Source organism: Salvelinus alpinus, chromosome 9, assembly GCF_045679555.1.
Source record: "Salvelinus alpinus chromosome 9, SLU_Salpinus.1, whole genome shotgun sequence".
Taxonomy (NCBI): Eukaryota; Metazoa; Chordata; class Actinopteri; order Salmoniformes; family Salmonidae; genus Salvelinus; species Salvelinus alpinus.
In genome coordinates this window covers 11,311,486-11,328,071 of record NC_092094.1, presented here as the reverse complement: position 1 = coordinate 11,328,071, position 16,586 = coordinate 11,311,486, and the positions used below count along the sequence as shown (strand labels likewise).

Below are 16,586 nucleotides of genomic sequence, written 5' to 3'. Positions count from 1 at the left end.
TTATATATATATATATACAAGCTATATATATATACACATATACACAGACACAGTTGAAGTCAGAAGTTTACATACACTTATGTTGGAGTCATTAAAACTCGTTTTTCAACCACTCCACAAATTTCTTGTTAACAAACTATAGTTTTGGCAAGTTGGACATCTACTTTGTGCATGACACAAGTCATTTTTCCAACAATTGTTTACAGGCAGATTATTTCACTTATAATTCACTGTATCACAATTCCAGTGGGTCAGAAGTTTACATACGCTAAGTTGACTGTGCATTTAAACAGCTTGGAAAATTCCAGAAAATTATGTCATGGCATTAGAAGCATCTGATAGGCCAAATTACATAATTTTAGTCCATTGGAGGTGTACCTGTGGATGTATTTCAAGGCCTACCTTCAAACTCAGTGCCTCTTTGTGTGACATCATGGGAAAATCAAAAGAAGTCTGGTTCATCCTTGGGAGCATTTTCTAAACGCCTGAAGGTACCACGTTCATCTGTACAAACAATAGTACGCAAGTATAAACACCATGGGACCACGTAGCCGTCATACCGCTCAGGAAGGAGACGCATTCTGTCTCCTAGAGACAGGGAATTTTTACTAGGATTAAATGTCAGGAATTGCGAAAAACGGATTTTAAATGTATTTGGATAAGGTGTATGTAAACTTCCGACTTCAACTGTATACTATTGTTATTATTATTATATATATTATTATATGCTAATACATAGCCACTGGTAGAAGAAAATACTAACTAGAAGTGTGGACACTGGGATGGAAGTCCTGTCTCTGGGGGTCCACACTGAGGGTACAAAACATTAAGAACGCCTGCTGTTTCATTGACACAGACTGACCAGGTGAATCCAGGTGAAAGTTATGATACATTATTGACGTCACTTGTTAAATCCACTTCAATCAGTGTAGATGAAGGGGAGAAGACAGGTTAATGAAGGATTGTTAAGCCCTGAGACATGGATTGTGTATGTGTGCCATTCAGATGGTGAATGGGCAAGACACAAGATATAAGTGCCTTTGAATGGGGTACCCTTTGAATGGGGTAGGTGCCAGGCGCGCCGGTTTGTGTCAAGAACTGCAACACAGGTTTTCACGTTTTTCAAGCAGTTTCCCGTGTGTATCAAGAATGGTCCACCACCCAAAGGACATCCAGCCAACTAGACATCTGTGCATTGGAGTCAACATGGGCCAGCATCCCTGTGGAACGCTTTTGACACTTTTCCATTTCCATGACCCAACGAATCGAGGCTGTTCTGAGGGAAAAATGTATATGCTAGTTTTAATTTTATTTATTTAACTAGGCGAATCAGTTAAGAACAAATTCTTATTTACTACCATACCCCATTTCACAATTCCTGAACAGTGGGTTAACTGCCTTGTTCAGGGGCAGAACAACAGATTTTTAACTTGTCAGCTCGGGGATTCGATCTAGCAACCTTTCGGTTACTGGCCCAATGCTCTAACCACCTGCCCCCCCAATAGTTACCAAGTGTGTTACCACTACAGGCTTAGCACTTCCAGTCCCTCTCCGAGTCTGTAATTAACAGGATTCACACGTCAGTCTGGTTAATTAAGAACCCTCTCAACAGCCTCCCCCCGTCCATAGAGATACATATATATTGATTAATTAATCTATTTAATTATGTGCCCATGTCTAGCTGCAACAACACCTCTGATTAACATCAATTAACTGCCAAGAGGAAAATGAAGAGGCCCTGTTTTTATGCTAATGCTATCTGCTACTCCTACCACTGACTAATAAAGAGCTTTATCTCCATTCTCTGTGATAGGATTATATGTCAGTCATTCAGTCAGTCAGAGGGAGGAAATCAGAAAGAGAGAGACAGAGAGGAAGAGAGAAAGAGGAAATCAAATGGAAAACTGATGTTTTCCTCCACCTCATGCATACTGTATGGGGGAAATGAAGCCTCAGCATTTGATGTCATCAGTAATATATCTGTCTGTGATCTCACTTAATTATCAAGGATCTCTCTCTCTCTCTCTCTCTCTCTCTCTCTCTCTCTCTCTCTCTCTCTCTCTCTCTCTCTCTCTCTCTCTCTCTCTCTCTCTCTCTCTCTCTGGCATGAGAGACATATGCTTACATTGCAAAGCAAGTGAAATGGATAAAACTAAAGTGAAATAAACAATAAAAATTGAACAGTAATGTCATATTTTTATATAGAGTGTTGTAACGATGTGCAAATAGTTAAAGTACAAAAGGGAAAATAAAAACAAATATAGGTTGTATTTACAATGTGTGTTTGTTCTTCACTGGTTGGCCTTTTCTTGTGGCAACAGGTCACAAATCTTGCTGCTGTGATGGCACACTGTGGTATTTCACTCAGTAGATATGGGAGTTTATTAAAACTGGATTTATTTTTAATCTGTAATCTGATGGTAATATGTGTCTCTAATATGGTCATACAATTGGCAGGAGGCTGGAAATTGCAGCTCAGTTTCTCTCCCTCTACTGTACCTTCTCCCTGCACTAACCCGTTTGATTCCTCTCCTGGGTGGTTCCGCAGTAATGACTGAGAGTGGGGTATGAGGGGTAGCTATCCTAGACAAGGAGAGAGAGACCCAGGCCAGTGTGATCCTGCTGATGACTGATTGAGGACCACAGTGACACAGAGAGAGGACAGCTCAGTGCCAACCCTCCTGACCTTCTGCCCAGGAGAGGCCAATCCTTCAGATCCCTTTCCCCAGAGGCAGCCACAGGGGATACGGCAGGCCCTCCTAACCATTCCCCAGGGGATACAGCAGGGTAATCAACACACTTATCAAACAGGAGGGGACACAATCAGAGAAAAAACTCCTCCACGGTTAAATACAGAGAGAGACGGGGGAGGAGAGAGAGAAAGATGTGTCAACAGCCACCATGGGAAAATCATCTGCATCATCATTAACAGCAGACTCGTACATTTCCTCAGTGAAAACAATGTTCTGAGCAAATGCCAAATTGGCTTTTTACCAAATTACCGTACGCCAGACCACGTATTCAGCCTGCACACCCTAATTGACAAACAAACCAAAACAAAGGCAAAGTCTTCATGCTTTGTTGATTTAAAAAAAGCTTTTGACTTACAAATACTAATTCCATCTAGACACCGTCGCCATAGACCACAGAGAAAAACGATATATACTTCGGCCTAAACATCAGTGCCACAGGCAAGAAGGGCCTTTAATGCCATCAAAAGGAACATAAAATTCAACATTCCAATTAGGATCTGTCTAAAAATACTTGAATCAGTTATAGAACCCATTGCCCTAAATAGTTTTGAGGTCCGCTCACCAACCAAGAATTCATAAAATGGGACAAACATAAAATTGAGACTCTGCAAAAATATCCTGTGTACAACGTAAAACACCAAATAATGAATGCAGAGAAGAATTAGGCCGATACCCGCTAATGATCAAAATCCAGAAAAGAGACAACCACCAAAAAGGAAGAGATTCCCAAACCGTCCATAACAAAGCCATCACCTACAGAGAGATGAAAGAGTCCTCTAAGCATGCTGGTCCAGAGCACAAGGACAGCAAGACAATTAGACCCAACCAAAACAAAAATATAATTACTTGGCACATTGGAATTAATTAATTTAACAAAATTAAGGAATGCTTTGACTATGAACAGACTCAGTGAGCATAGCCTTGCTATTGAGAAAGGCCGCCGTAGGCAGACCTGGCTCTCAAGAGAAGATACTGCCAACAAAATGAGGTGGAAACTGAGCTGCACTTCCTAACCTCATGCCAAATGTATGACCATATTAGAGACACATATTTCCCTCAGATTACACAGATCCGCAAAGAATTTGAAAACAAACCCCATTTTGATAATCTCCCATATCTACTGGGTGAAATACCACAGTGTGCCATCACAGAAGCAAGATTTGGGACCTGTTGCTCAAATCCCCATCTAATGTTGAATTGGAAGAGGACCTGTTTTGGAAGATAATGTACGCTCTAAAATGAAAATGTCAGGGTTAGACTTGGTGCTTCCCCTGTCTTCTGTGTGGAATTCCCTATTGCACTAAGGTTCTGTAGAACACTATAGAGTGTTCTTCTGTGTGGAATTTCCTATTGCACTAAGGTTCTGTAGAACACTATACAGTCGTGGTCAAAAGTTGAGAATGACACAAATATAAATTTTCACAAAGTCTGCTGCCTCAGTTTGTATGATGGCAATTTGCATATACTCCAGAATGTTATGAAGAGTGATCAGATCAAATCAAATCAAGTTTATTTTATATAGCCCTTCGTACATCAGCTAATATCTCGAAGTGCTGTACAGAAACCCAGCCTAAAACCCAAACAGCAAGCAATGCAGGTGTAGAAGCATCAGTCAGGAATTGCAATTAATTGCAAAGTCCCTCTTTGCCATGCAAATGAACTGAATCCCCCAAAAACATTTCCACTGCATTTCAGCCCTGCCACAAAAGGACCAGCTGACATCATGTTAGTGATTCTCTCGTTAACACAGGTTTGAGTGTTGACGAGGACAAGGCTGGAGATCACTCTGTCATGCTGATTGAGTTCGAATAACAGACTGGAAGCTTTAAAAGGAGGGTGGTGCTTGGAATCATTGTTCTTCCTCTGTCAATCATGGTTACCTGCAAGGAAACACGTGCCGTCATCATTGCTTTGCACAAAAAGGGCTTCACAGGCAAGGATATTGCTGCCAGTAAGATTGCACTTAAATCAACCATTTATCGATCATCAAGAACTTTGGACCAGGTCTCTCTTGGAAAAGAGATGTTATCTCAATGAGAAAAACCTGTATAAATAAAGGTAAAATAAATAAAAAACTAACTTCAAGGAGAGCGGTTCAATTGTTGTGAAGAAGGCTTCAGGGCGCCCAAGAAAGTCCACCAAGCGCCAGGACCGTCTCCTAAAGTTGATTCAGCTGTGGGATCGGGGCACCACCAGTACAGAGCTTGCTCAGGAATGGCAGGTGTGAGTGCATCTGCACGCACAGTGAGGCGAAGACTTTGAGGATGGCCTGGTGTCAAGAAGGGCAGCAAAGAAGCCACTTCTCTCCAGGAAAAACATCAGGGACAGACTGATATTCTGCAAAAGGTACAGGGATTGGACAAACAATCCCTGTTTGGCGGGTGGACAAACAAAACCCCACAAATTCTGACAAACTCCAAGCATTGATTATGCAAGAATGGGCTGCCATCAGTCAGGATGTGGCCCAGAAGTTAATTGACAACATGCCAGGGCGGATTGCAGAGGTCTTGAAAAAGAAGGGTCAACACTGCAAATGTTGACTCTTTGCATCAACTTCATGTAATTGTCAATAAAAGCCTTTGACACGTATGAAATGCTTGTAATTATACTTCAGTATTCCATAGTAACATCTGACAAAAATATCTAAAGACACTGAAGCAGCAAACTTTGTGAAAATTAATATGTGTCATTCTCAAAACTTTTGGCCACGACTGTAGAGTGAATAGGGTGTGATTTCGGGCCCATGCAGCCTCTCTTTTGATGGTTATTCCAAGATGAAGTGGAATGAGGTTGGAGAATGGAGAGGGATGGCAGAACCATTCCATCCCTTCTCTTTATTGATTTCAGAGGACATGGAAGGAAAAGGAACGGACGGCTTGGCTTCCATCAGCAGAACTCGGGAGGGTGTACAAGGGGGCTGTACAGCCTGAGATAAATGCCTGGCTGAAGGCTATTTCCTGAACCGAGGGATCTTAACGATCGAGAGCTGTGACACACTCCTATCTCTTGTGCAACATGAGGACAAATGACATACATTTCTAGACAATCTGTCAGAGCACATGCAGTACAGGCAGGTATTGAGAGCTGAGTATGTTTTGGGAGCCACCATTTTTCTGCAGTTGGTTGTAAAGTTGTCTTATTAAAATGAATCCTATTTCGTAGGGTACCTGTGAGTAGAGCAACTCCTGTAAAGATACTGACCAGTTAGCATTCCAGAGGGGGGGGGGGGGGGAGAGAGAGAGAGAGAGAGAGAGAGAGAGAGAGAGAGAGAGAGAGAGAGAGAGAGAGAGAGAGAGAGAGAGAGAGAGAGAGAGAGAAAATAGAAAGACGGAGAGAGAAATGGAGTCTGCAGAACGTGCCTAATGATAGTGCATTGTTAACTAGCGGGGTATTGGGGAGAAAGATAGCATCAACAAGAAATGGCCAATTAATTTAAGGGTATTTTTTTAATTAATCTGTAAAGCCCACGATGGTGTTGAGAATAAGGACTCCATGATGTGTTGAGAATAAGGACTCCGTGATGTGTTGAGAATAGACTGTGTGACGTGTTGAGAGTAAAGCGACGTGTTCAGAGTGTAAGAACTCCGTGACGTGTTCAGAGTGTAAGAACTCCGTGACGTGTTCAGAGTGTAAGACCTCCGTGACGTGTTCAGAGTGTAAGAACTCCGTGACGTGTTCAGAGGGTAAGAACTCCGTGACGTGTTCAGAGGGTAAGAACTCCGTGACGTGTTCAGAGGGTAAGAACTCCGTGACGTGTTCAGAGGGTAAGAACTCCGTGACGTGTTCAGAGGGTAAGAACTCCGTGACGTGTTCAGAGGGTAAGAACTCCGTGACGTGTTCAGAGGGTAAGAACTCCGTGACGTGTTCAGAGGGTAAGAACTCCGTGACGTGTTCAGAGGGTAAGAACTCCGTGACGTGTTCAGAGGGTAAGAACTCCGTGACGTGTTCAGAGGGTAAGAACTCCGTGACGTGTTCAGAGTGTAAGAACTCCGTGACGTGTTCAGAGTGTAAGACCTCCGTGACGTGTTCAGAGGGTAAGACCTCCGTGACGTGTTCAGAGGGTAAGAACTCCGTGACGTGTTCAGGGGGTAAGAACTCCGTGACGTGTTCAGGGGGTAAGAACTCCGTGACGTGTTCAGGGGGTAAGAACTCCGTGACGTGTTCAGGGGGTAAGAACTCCGTGACGTGTTCAGAGGGTAAGAACTCCGTGACGTGTTCAGAGGGTAAGAACTCCGTGACGTGTTCAGAGGGTAAGAACTCCGTGACGTGTTCAGAGGGTAAGAACTCCGTGACGTGTTCAGAGGGTAAGAACTCCGTGACGTGTTCAGAGGGTAAGAACTCCGTGACGTGTTCAGAGGGTAAGAACTCCGTGACGTGTTCAGAGGGTAAGAACTCCGTGACGTGTTCAGAGGGTAAGAACTCCGTGACGTGTTCAGAGGGTAAGAACTCCGTGACGTGTTCAGAGTGTAAGAACTCCGTGACGTGTTCAGAGGGTAAGAACTCCGTGACGTGTTCAGAGGGTAAGAACTCCGTGACGTGTTCAGAGGGTAAGAACTCCGTGACGTGTTCAGAGGGTAAGAACTCCGTGACGTGTTCAGAGGGTAAGAACTCCGTGACGTGTTCAGAGGGTAAGAACTCCGTGACGTGTTCAGAGGGTAAGAACTCCGTGACGTGTTCAGAGGGTAAGAACTCCGTGACGTGTTCAGAGTGTAAGAACTCCGTGACGTGTTCAGAGGGTAAGAACTCCGTGACGTGTTCAGAGGGTAAGAACTCCGTGACGTGTTCAGAGGGTAAGAACTCCGTGACGTGTTCAGAGGGTAAGAACTCCGTGACGTGTTCAGAGGGTAAGAACTCCGTGACGTGTTCAGAGTGTAAGAACTCCGTGACGTGTTCAGAGTGTAAGAACTCCGTGACGTGTTCAGAGTGTAAGACCTCCGTGACGTGTTCAGAGGGTAAGAACTCCGTGACGTGTTCAGAGGGTAAGAACTCCGTGACGTGTTCAGAGGGTAAGAACTCCGTGACGTGTTCAGAGTGTAAGAACTCCGTGACGTGTTCAGAGGGTAAGAACTCCGTGACGTGTTCAGTGTAAGAACTCCGTGACGTGTTCAGAGTGTAAGAACTCCGTGACGTGTTCAGAGGGTAAGAACTCTGTGACGTGTTCAGAGTGTAAGAACTCTGTGACGTGTTCAGAGTGTAAGAACTCCATTGGCTGCATGACTGGAATAATATTGGCATGTTTCATGCTCATCGTTATTCTCAACAACAGCAGTATTGACGGTTTTGTTATATATAACAGAAGTTAGGCTGGGGGTTATAAACGCAACTCTTAGGTACAATCTGCAAAACGTACAGCCCCATCCCTCAATAGCAAAAAAGTACTGTTTTGGTTAACAAAGAAATTACAGATTGTGGCTTTAAAGCCAATGATTTCAAGTAATGGCCATGTAACAGTGGCTCTACTGAGGCAATACAGCTTTTCAGCTAAGGACGGTCGTCACTGTCTGGGGAATTGGCAAAGTCTTAAACCTGCCTATTACTACAATTTATCTTCTTAAAATGTGATTTTAATCCTAACCCTAACCCTAACCTTAACCCTAACATTATCCACACTTCTTGATCTAACCCTAACCTTAAATTTAAAAAAGCAACATTTTGCTTTGATACACTTTTACGATAGAAGATTTAGAATTTGATTCATGCCTATTTTGTGGGAACCGCTAAGGACACCCTCATGTCCTTTGCTTCTGGCCCACTAAGAATTTACAATTAACCCAAAAATGTAGTCTGAGCTGTCGTATGGAGGGTGTGACGCAATTGCGGAGCCTCCAGAGGCATGCAGAGGACAAATTGAGCTCGTGCCGCATCGCTCTGCGCTGTACAAATTTTGTAAAATTGCGGAGGGCTCCGTATAGCTTCACATCGACATGATTGGTTGAGGGTGGGAGTTCCTGTATAAACACAAATTCACTTCTTGACAACCTCTTTCACAACAGATCTGCAGCGTATGACTGCCCTGAGGTCTGCAGCGTATGACTGCCCTGAGGTCTGCAGCGTATGACTGCCCTGAGGTCTGCAGCGTATGACTGCCCTGAGGTCTGCAGCGTATGACTGCCCTGACTTCTGCAGCGTATGACTGCCCTGAGGTCTGCAGCGTATGACTGCCCTGAGGTCTGCAGCGTATGACTGCCCTGACGTCTGCAGCGTATGACTGCCCTGAGGTCTGCAGCGTATGACTGCCCTGAGGTCTGCAGCGTATGACTGCCCTGACGTCTGCAGCGTATGAAAAATGTAAAATAATTACAATCTGAATAATAATTAACATTTCCTTTTGCTGTAGGATTATGTTCCTGCTGTAGCAAACTGGCTCAAATTAAGAATCTACATCTGTAACAGTATGTTGGTAGGACGACGTAAAGACAAGTCAAGTTTTTTTGTCATATGCACAGGATACACATGGTACACAGTATTATTAGACTCTTACTTGCAGGTTCACCTCTCAACAATGCGACATAGTTAGAATAGTAAGAATAACATAAATAAAGTCAATGGTACATTTTGCTGAAATATAAATAAAAGTTACAATAGGATATTTACCGCTATGCCGGACAGATACTGCGCAATATACTTACATGTACATATTCTCATTCACCCCTTTAGATTTGTATGTATTAGGTAGTTGGAGAATTTTTAGATGACTTGTTAGATATTACTGTTGGATATTACTACACTGTCGGAACTAGAAGCACAAGCATTATCGCTACACTCGCATTAACATCTGCTAACCATGTATGTGACAAATACAATTTGATTTGATGTAGCTAGCTTTCTTCTGTGCTCTTTGTATGCCACAATGTAGCTAGCTTTCTTCTTTGCTCTTTGTATGCCACAATGTAGCTCGCTTTCTTCTGTGCTCTTTGTATGCCACAAACCAATTTCACTAACTACAACTATTCCATTATAAAAGTCAAAATGTTGTCATAACTGACCAATTCTATGACAAAACACACACCCTCAGTGACTAAAAGGCCCATATGGGTCTGCAGGTAGCCTAGTGGTTAGAGCGTTGGGCCAGTAACCGAAAGGTTGCTAGATCGAATCCCAGAGGTAGAAATCTGTCGTTCTGCCCCTGAACAAGGCAGTTAACCCACTGTTCCTAGGCCATCAACCCACTGTTCCTAGGCCGTCAACCCACTGTTCCTAGGCCACCATTGTAAATAAGAATGTGTTCTTAACTGACTTTCCTAGTTAAGAAAAAACAGGAAAATTCCAAACTAGACCAAACCATGAAGACAATGGATCAGAGTGCAAACAGTTCAAGAAATAAACTTCTGCTCAGACTTATGACTGAATACCATGTGTCACTTCCTGTCCTTCCAATTCAACCTTAACCCATTGATTGTGATCAGTTACTGTCCCCTGTCTGGGGGCCGCTGGCGTTGACAGCACCTCAACGTCTTCATGTCCATGACAGAGCCATCAGTCACCCTGAAGGCTTGAGTGAAAGGGCCAGACGTGTTTGTGCGCGAGTATGTGTGTGTCTCTCTTTTTGCCACCTCTGTGTCTGACGGATGCCTTGTGTCTAACCAACACCTCTCCTCCTTTATCTGCCTAGGCAGGCCAATCCTCCTGTATCCACCTATCATCATCTCAGACCTCCCTGATCCCCAGCAGCTCTCCTCCTTTATCTGCCTAGGCAGGCCAATCCTCCTGTATCCACCTATCATCATCTCAGACCTCCCTGATCCCCAGCAGCTTTCCGTTAGATATATGTATTCTTAATGTGAGATGAGAAATGGTTTGCGTTAAGATATGATAACTACTGTATGTTGGACCCGAACGGGGTGAAAAATGACAGGTCTGCAAATAGGATAACAAGTCTGTTTCCCCCTCCCTCCTGATAGATGGGGTTTGATTGATTTGATTGCTCATTTAACCTTGGTAATAGCAGCAAGCTGCCGACAGCAGGCCAGAAGTAACAAAACATTTTGTTATTCTCCTCGCTACTATTGATGACTGCAATGACTCACTGAGGAGGAGAGGAGGAGAGGAAGAACAAGGGCTAGTCTATGTGGGCCAGAGTTTGTGTGTGTGTGTGTGTGTGTGTGTGTGTGTGTGTGTGTGTGTGTGTCTTTTCTCTGTTGTTTATTGTGAGACCTAAATGGTTTCAGTGACTCAGTGGGTTAGAGCATGATGCTGTCAACATCAGTGTTGGCAGTGTTAGTTAGAGTATGACTCCTGCATGGGCCACATGTACCAATACTAAATATGTCACTGTTAATGCTGACAGTTCTGTAAGTCACTTTGGATAAAAGTGTTTGCTAAGAAACGACCATATTAAATGATATTTTAGTAGCCAAATCCAAACTTAACTGCAGCTTAGTAAGTAGTAAACACATTTTCTGCCTTGCAGGAATTACAGCAAGGCTGTCTGCTATTTGCCTAAAATATTGCACCTTTATGAAAATGTTTATATCTCCCTGAAGAAAAAGACAACAGCCCTGTTGTGTATTTTTGATTGAATCTCCTCCATTTGCTACAGACTGCTATGAACACTGGTCATTTTTACCACCATCTATATGTACATATTACATCAACTACCTCGTACCCCTGCACATTGACTAGCTACCGGTACTCCTTGTATATAGCCTCATTACTACCTCGTACCCCTGCACATTGACTAGGTACCGGTACTCCTTGTATATAGCCTCATTACTACCTCGTACCCCTGCACATTGACTAGCTACCGGTACTTCTTGTATATAACATCGTTGTTGTTATTTTATTGTGTTACTATTTCCTTTTTAGATTTTTGTAGCAAATGTTTCTTACTTAAACTCTGCATTTTTGGGGAAGGGCTTGTAAGTAAGCATTTCACTGTAAAGTCTCCTGCTGTTGTATTCGGCATGTGACAAATACATCATTATTTGATTAGTATCAGGGTACATGACCACCTGTTAAAAATGATAACAGCCAGGACAAAACCGTGGCTGGAGAGAAGAGGGAATGGACAAGGTCCGTAGGCTATCCCTCTCCCCAAACTCATCTCAGATACAGCATGTCTCCACTCCTCCAATCCTCTCCCAGGCACCATAATCATCTCCCACCTCCATGTTCAAGTTGGAGGCTTCCAAAGTCAGACAACCTCCTCCCCCTGGCTGGAGAGTAACGTCCACTGCTGGAGCTGAGATTGAAAAGCCACCCGTGAACAAGTCAACTAAAATCTGGCTTGTCTGATTCATTTCTCTCCATACTAAATGCACACCAAGTCTGAATTTCCTTTAAAAGAAAATGTAGACAAAATAATTAAAACGCAGTACAACAGTTTAGCAAATGATTTGAAAGGTGCTTCTTTTTGAAATGCAATTTATTTTGAGGGGAAAAAATCTAACTTCTTGTGAAAAGCCTTTGTCGGAAGTAGTTTCTCGCTCTTCACTGCTTCCTTGAAAATCCTTTGCTCTGTGTGGAGACAGTGGTCTTTGTGGTCTTCTATCCTCTCAGTTGTATTACTGCACTCTCACTAAAGTCAATAAAAACTTCTCAAAGCTCTCTACAAAAACACTGAGCATTGGTCCAATGTCAAGTAAAATCGTTGGCACCTGTTTTGTTGGGAGCAAGTTGACAGCTTAGTGATTGAAGAGTTGCATTGGCATATAGGCTTTGGCTTTTTAGGCTAAGTGTAAAAGACTTTTGCTGCACAGGAGACCCAGGTCCAGCCCTGTCAGTCACACACAGACACACAGAATATCCTTCTCTGGAGGGAATCCTCCCTCAACAAAAGCACATCATCAGGTATTTCCAGAGGAATCCGTCTCCTTAGTTGAGCATTAGATATATCAGTTTTAGCCAGTGTGTCTTTCTCACATTTCCACTTTAAAATGTCAGGGGAAGCTTTGACATGTCAGAGAAGAGGATTATTCCAGGAGAAATGGAGTGTCCCTCAGCCTGAAAACAGTCTAATTTATCCCCCAGATAGCTCTTCATTCCTTAATGACATTTACTCAGCTCCATACAGTGATGGGCTACATCCCAAATGGTCCCCTATTCTCTCTATAGTGCATTACTTTTGACCAGGGCCCAATAGGGTAGTGCACTATATAGAGAATAGGATGCCATTTGGGATGGAGGCATGGCCTTTGGTCGGTCGGTCCGTGGGAACGCCATGCAAGCAGCTTGCTCAGTGGCTTTGCTTTGTGTAGTCTAATAAAACCTTAAGTGGACAAAAATGTCTTCCATAAAACGTACTGGTTCGACAGCTTTATCATCGTGGGTCCGCAGCAAATGTCAAGCAAGAGATATTCCCTGGAGCGTTATCAAATCACCCTCAATAGAAACGGTCAATAGAATACTACTCTGCCCATGAAAACATCCCTTAATTGTGAGTGCAGTTACTCTGACCAAATGTGGGTTATCCTCATACCCTAAGATCTACGAGCATATCTTTCATGAAATGATTAGAAAGATGCATATTCAAAATCGGCTTAATTAATAGCAAGATATTGATGCGTTTGATTCAATGTGTTACTGATTGATTTATTTGGTATTGGCTTCATCTGCATAGTATTCATTTTGCATCGTGGTCCTCTGTAGCTCCGTTGGTATAGCATGGCGCTTGCAACACCAGAATAACGGGTTCGATTCCCAGGACCACCCATATATAAGACGTATGTACCCTTCTGCTAAAAGGTATATAGTAATAACGTTCAGGCTACCTGCCACCCTCTCTCCCTCTGAATGGACCACACCCTTCCATCCTACTCCATTACAGCCACGAGGAGACGCTCATGTCCTACAGTCTCTTCAACTAGGGTTGGGCGGTATACCATATTTACCGTATTACAGGGTATTTTAAAAAAAATACCCTCTGTATTGACGGTATTGACAAAATCATACCGTAAAAAAAAAAAATACATTTTAATATTTGTACTTTTTAAAATAAGTACCTGCAGTCAACTTGTGCACTAGGTAAAATATATAGTAGATCACTATATAGTAGATCATTATATCGCTTGTTAGATATTTTATTATAAAAGCTTCTCAATACTAGTTTCCCAAAACAGCTGTTAGAGCCAATCCCGTGTGTTTGTTAACAAATAAGCAAAATGGAGTTTAGTCACTCCTGCAGTGCAACTTAAGTGAGGTAATCAAGTTACACTTGTATGAAATTCACTACTAAATGTTTTCCAGCTATATATATATATATATATATATATATATATATATATATATATATATGTTGTGTCTTTAGCTATGCCGGATTAAGTGATATGACATGCTATTCTATAAAATCCTTTCTCTGTAATTAATATTCCCTGATTGAGCTAATCATGTAAATGTAATTAACTAGAAAGTCAGGGCACCACGAAATAATATTTATAGAGCTGTTATCTTCCGAATAAACTCTTAAAGACCTAGTAATATTTTCCATCAATAGCAGTCAATATTAATCGTCACCTTATTTCAGTCTCATCTGAAAGATATAAATTCTTGGTTATCTTCACAAACCCTGGCTAACAAGTCGAATCAGCAATACAAAATTGGGTTTAATTATTTATTTACTAAATACCTAACTAATCACACAGAATTACATATACACAGAATGAATCATACCTTGATTACAAATTATGTCAAAGGAAAACGTCCCTAGCGGACAGAACAGATATGACAGCTGGTTACACAAAGGAAAGGGGGTTGGGTTTGAGTGAAAGAGCGGGAAGACTGAGGAACAAAGGGAGAAGCGATGTCTCTATCGGGCCGTAGGCAGCTATCGTAGCTATCGTAGCTATCGTAAATACAATATCCTATGCATTCTAAATTACCGCCCATTTGGAAAAGGAAAATGCAATAAATATTTACTCTGAGCTGCGCTTCAATAGGTTGGTGGTAGATGGAAGGCCGTGTTGCCCAACAGAGTCCTTTGTCCTTTGAAGAGTGTCTCTGGTGGTGAACGGGAAACGTTGTAGTGTCGTCGTTGTGTGGTAGGCGGGATACTCTGTCCGTCCTTTCCTAGCCCACGTTTACAGCGGCCGCTTCTAACTCAACCGCTAGGACGTATCACTTCTGTAGCGAATAAGAGTTCAAAGTTCATACCATTCGCAACCAAAGCTCACGCTGAGGTTGGCTTCGTTCTGTAGTTATTATCTGAATCCTTCTGACATCGGACCATCGTCCTAATGTACCCGAAACAGGAGGTTACATTTTCATCAATGGCTTATATAGTGGAGGGAGAGAAGGGTGTGTTTCATAGTTTATCACCCCTGTCTCTTCACAGGGGCGGGCCACTGATTGAGCAGAGCTCTAATCTTATGAAAACCCAATTCTCTTATTTGGAAGCTAAAATTACATTTCTTCTTTTCACAAATAGTTTCATTTAAATTGCATTTAAATATCACAACAATTCCATGTGAATCTGATAACTATAATGTGTAGACTTCCCCAGATACAGTTTATGTCGTCCTGTCATCAGTCACTCAGATGACAACCGAACTGATGATAAACCTTACCCACAGGCCAACATCATGACATATATATATATATATATTAGCCACTTAGCTTAGTTTGGAAAACCCATCTGGACAGAATTTATATATATATACACTGCTCAAAAAAAGAAAGGGAACACTAAAATAACACATCCTAGATCTGAATGAATGAAATATTCTTATTAAATACTTTTTTCTTTACATAGTTGAATGTGCTGACAACAAAATCACACAAAAATTATCAATGGAAATCAAATTTATCAACCCATGGAGGTCTGGATTTGGAGTCACACTCAAAATTAAAGTGGAAAACCACACTACAGGCTGATCCAAATTTGATGTGATGTCCTTAAAACAAGTCAAAATGAGGCTCAGTAGTGTGTGTGGCCTCCACGTGCCTGTATGACCTCCCTACAACGCCTGGGCATGCTCCTGATGAGGTGGCGGATGGTCTCCTGAGGGATCTCCTCCCAGACCTGGACTAAAGCATCCGCCAACTCCTGGACAGTCTGTGGTGCAACGTAGCGTTGGTGGATGGAGCGAGACATGATGTCCCAGATGTGCTCAATTGGATTCAGGTCTGGGGAACGGGCGGGCCAGTCCATAGCATCAATGCCTTCCTCTTGCAGGAACTGCTGACACACTCCAGCCACATGAGGTCTAGCATTGTCTTGCATTAGGAGGAACCCAGGGCCAACCGCACCAGCATATGGTCTCACAAGGGGTCTGAGGATCTCATCTCGGTACCTAATGGCAGTCAGGCTACCTCTGGCGAGCACATGGAGGACTGTGCGGCCCCCCAAAGAAATGCCACCCCACGACTGACCCACCGCCAAACCGGTCATGCTGGAGGATGTTGCAGGCAGAAGAACGTTCTCCACGGCGTCTCCAGACTCTGTCACGTCTGTCACATGTGCTCAGTGTGAACCTGCTTTCATCTGTGAAGAGCACAGGGCGCCAGTGGCGAATTTGACAATCTTGGTGTTCTCTGGCAAATGCCAAACGTCCTGCACGGTGTTGGGCTGTAAGCACAACCCCCACCTGTGGACGTCGGGCCCTCATACCACCCTCATGGAGTCTGTTTCTGACCGTTTGACCAGACACATGCACATTTGTGGCCTGCTGGAGGTCATTTTGCAGGGCTCTGGCAGTGCTCCATCTGCTCCTCCTTGCACAAAGGCGTAGGTAGCGGTCCTGCTGCTGGGTTGTTGCCCTCCTACGGCCTCCTCCACGTCTCCTGATGCACTGGCCTGTCTCCTGGTAGCGCCTCCATGCTCTGGACACTACGCTGACAGACACAGCAAACCTTCTTGCCACAGCTCGCATTGATGTGCCATCCTGGATGAGCTGCACT

At 43.2% G+C, this 16,586-nt stretch overlaps 1 protein-coding gene across 1 annotated transcript in view; it reads left to right on the top strand.

Moving 5' to 3' along the window:
* Positions 1 to 8,811, top strand: part of LOC139584319 (dentin sialophosphoprotein-like) — a 30,382-nt gene extending 21,571 nt beyond the window's left edge. Inside the window, exons 2-4 of the mRNA XM_071416014.1 lie at positions 6,307 to 7,813; positions 7,863 to 7,946; positions 8,747 to 8,811. Of these exons, the coding sequence (XP_071272115.1) occupies positions 6,307 to 7,813; positions 7,863 to 7,946; positions 8,747 to 8,811 (1,656 nt within the window). The remainder of the gene's footprint in view (positions 1 to 6,306; positions 7,814 to 7,862; positions 7,947 to 8,746) is intronic.
* The last annotated feature ends 7,775 nt before the right edge of the window (positions 8,812 to 16,586 follow it).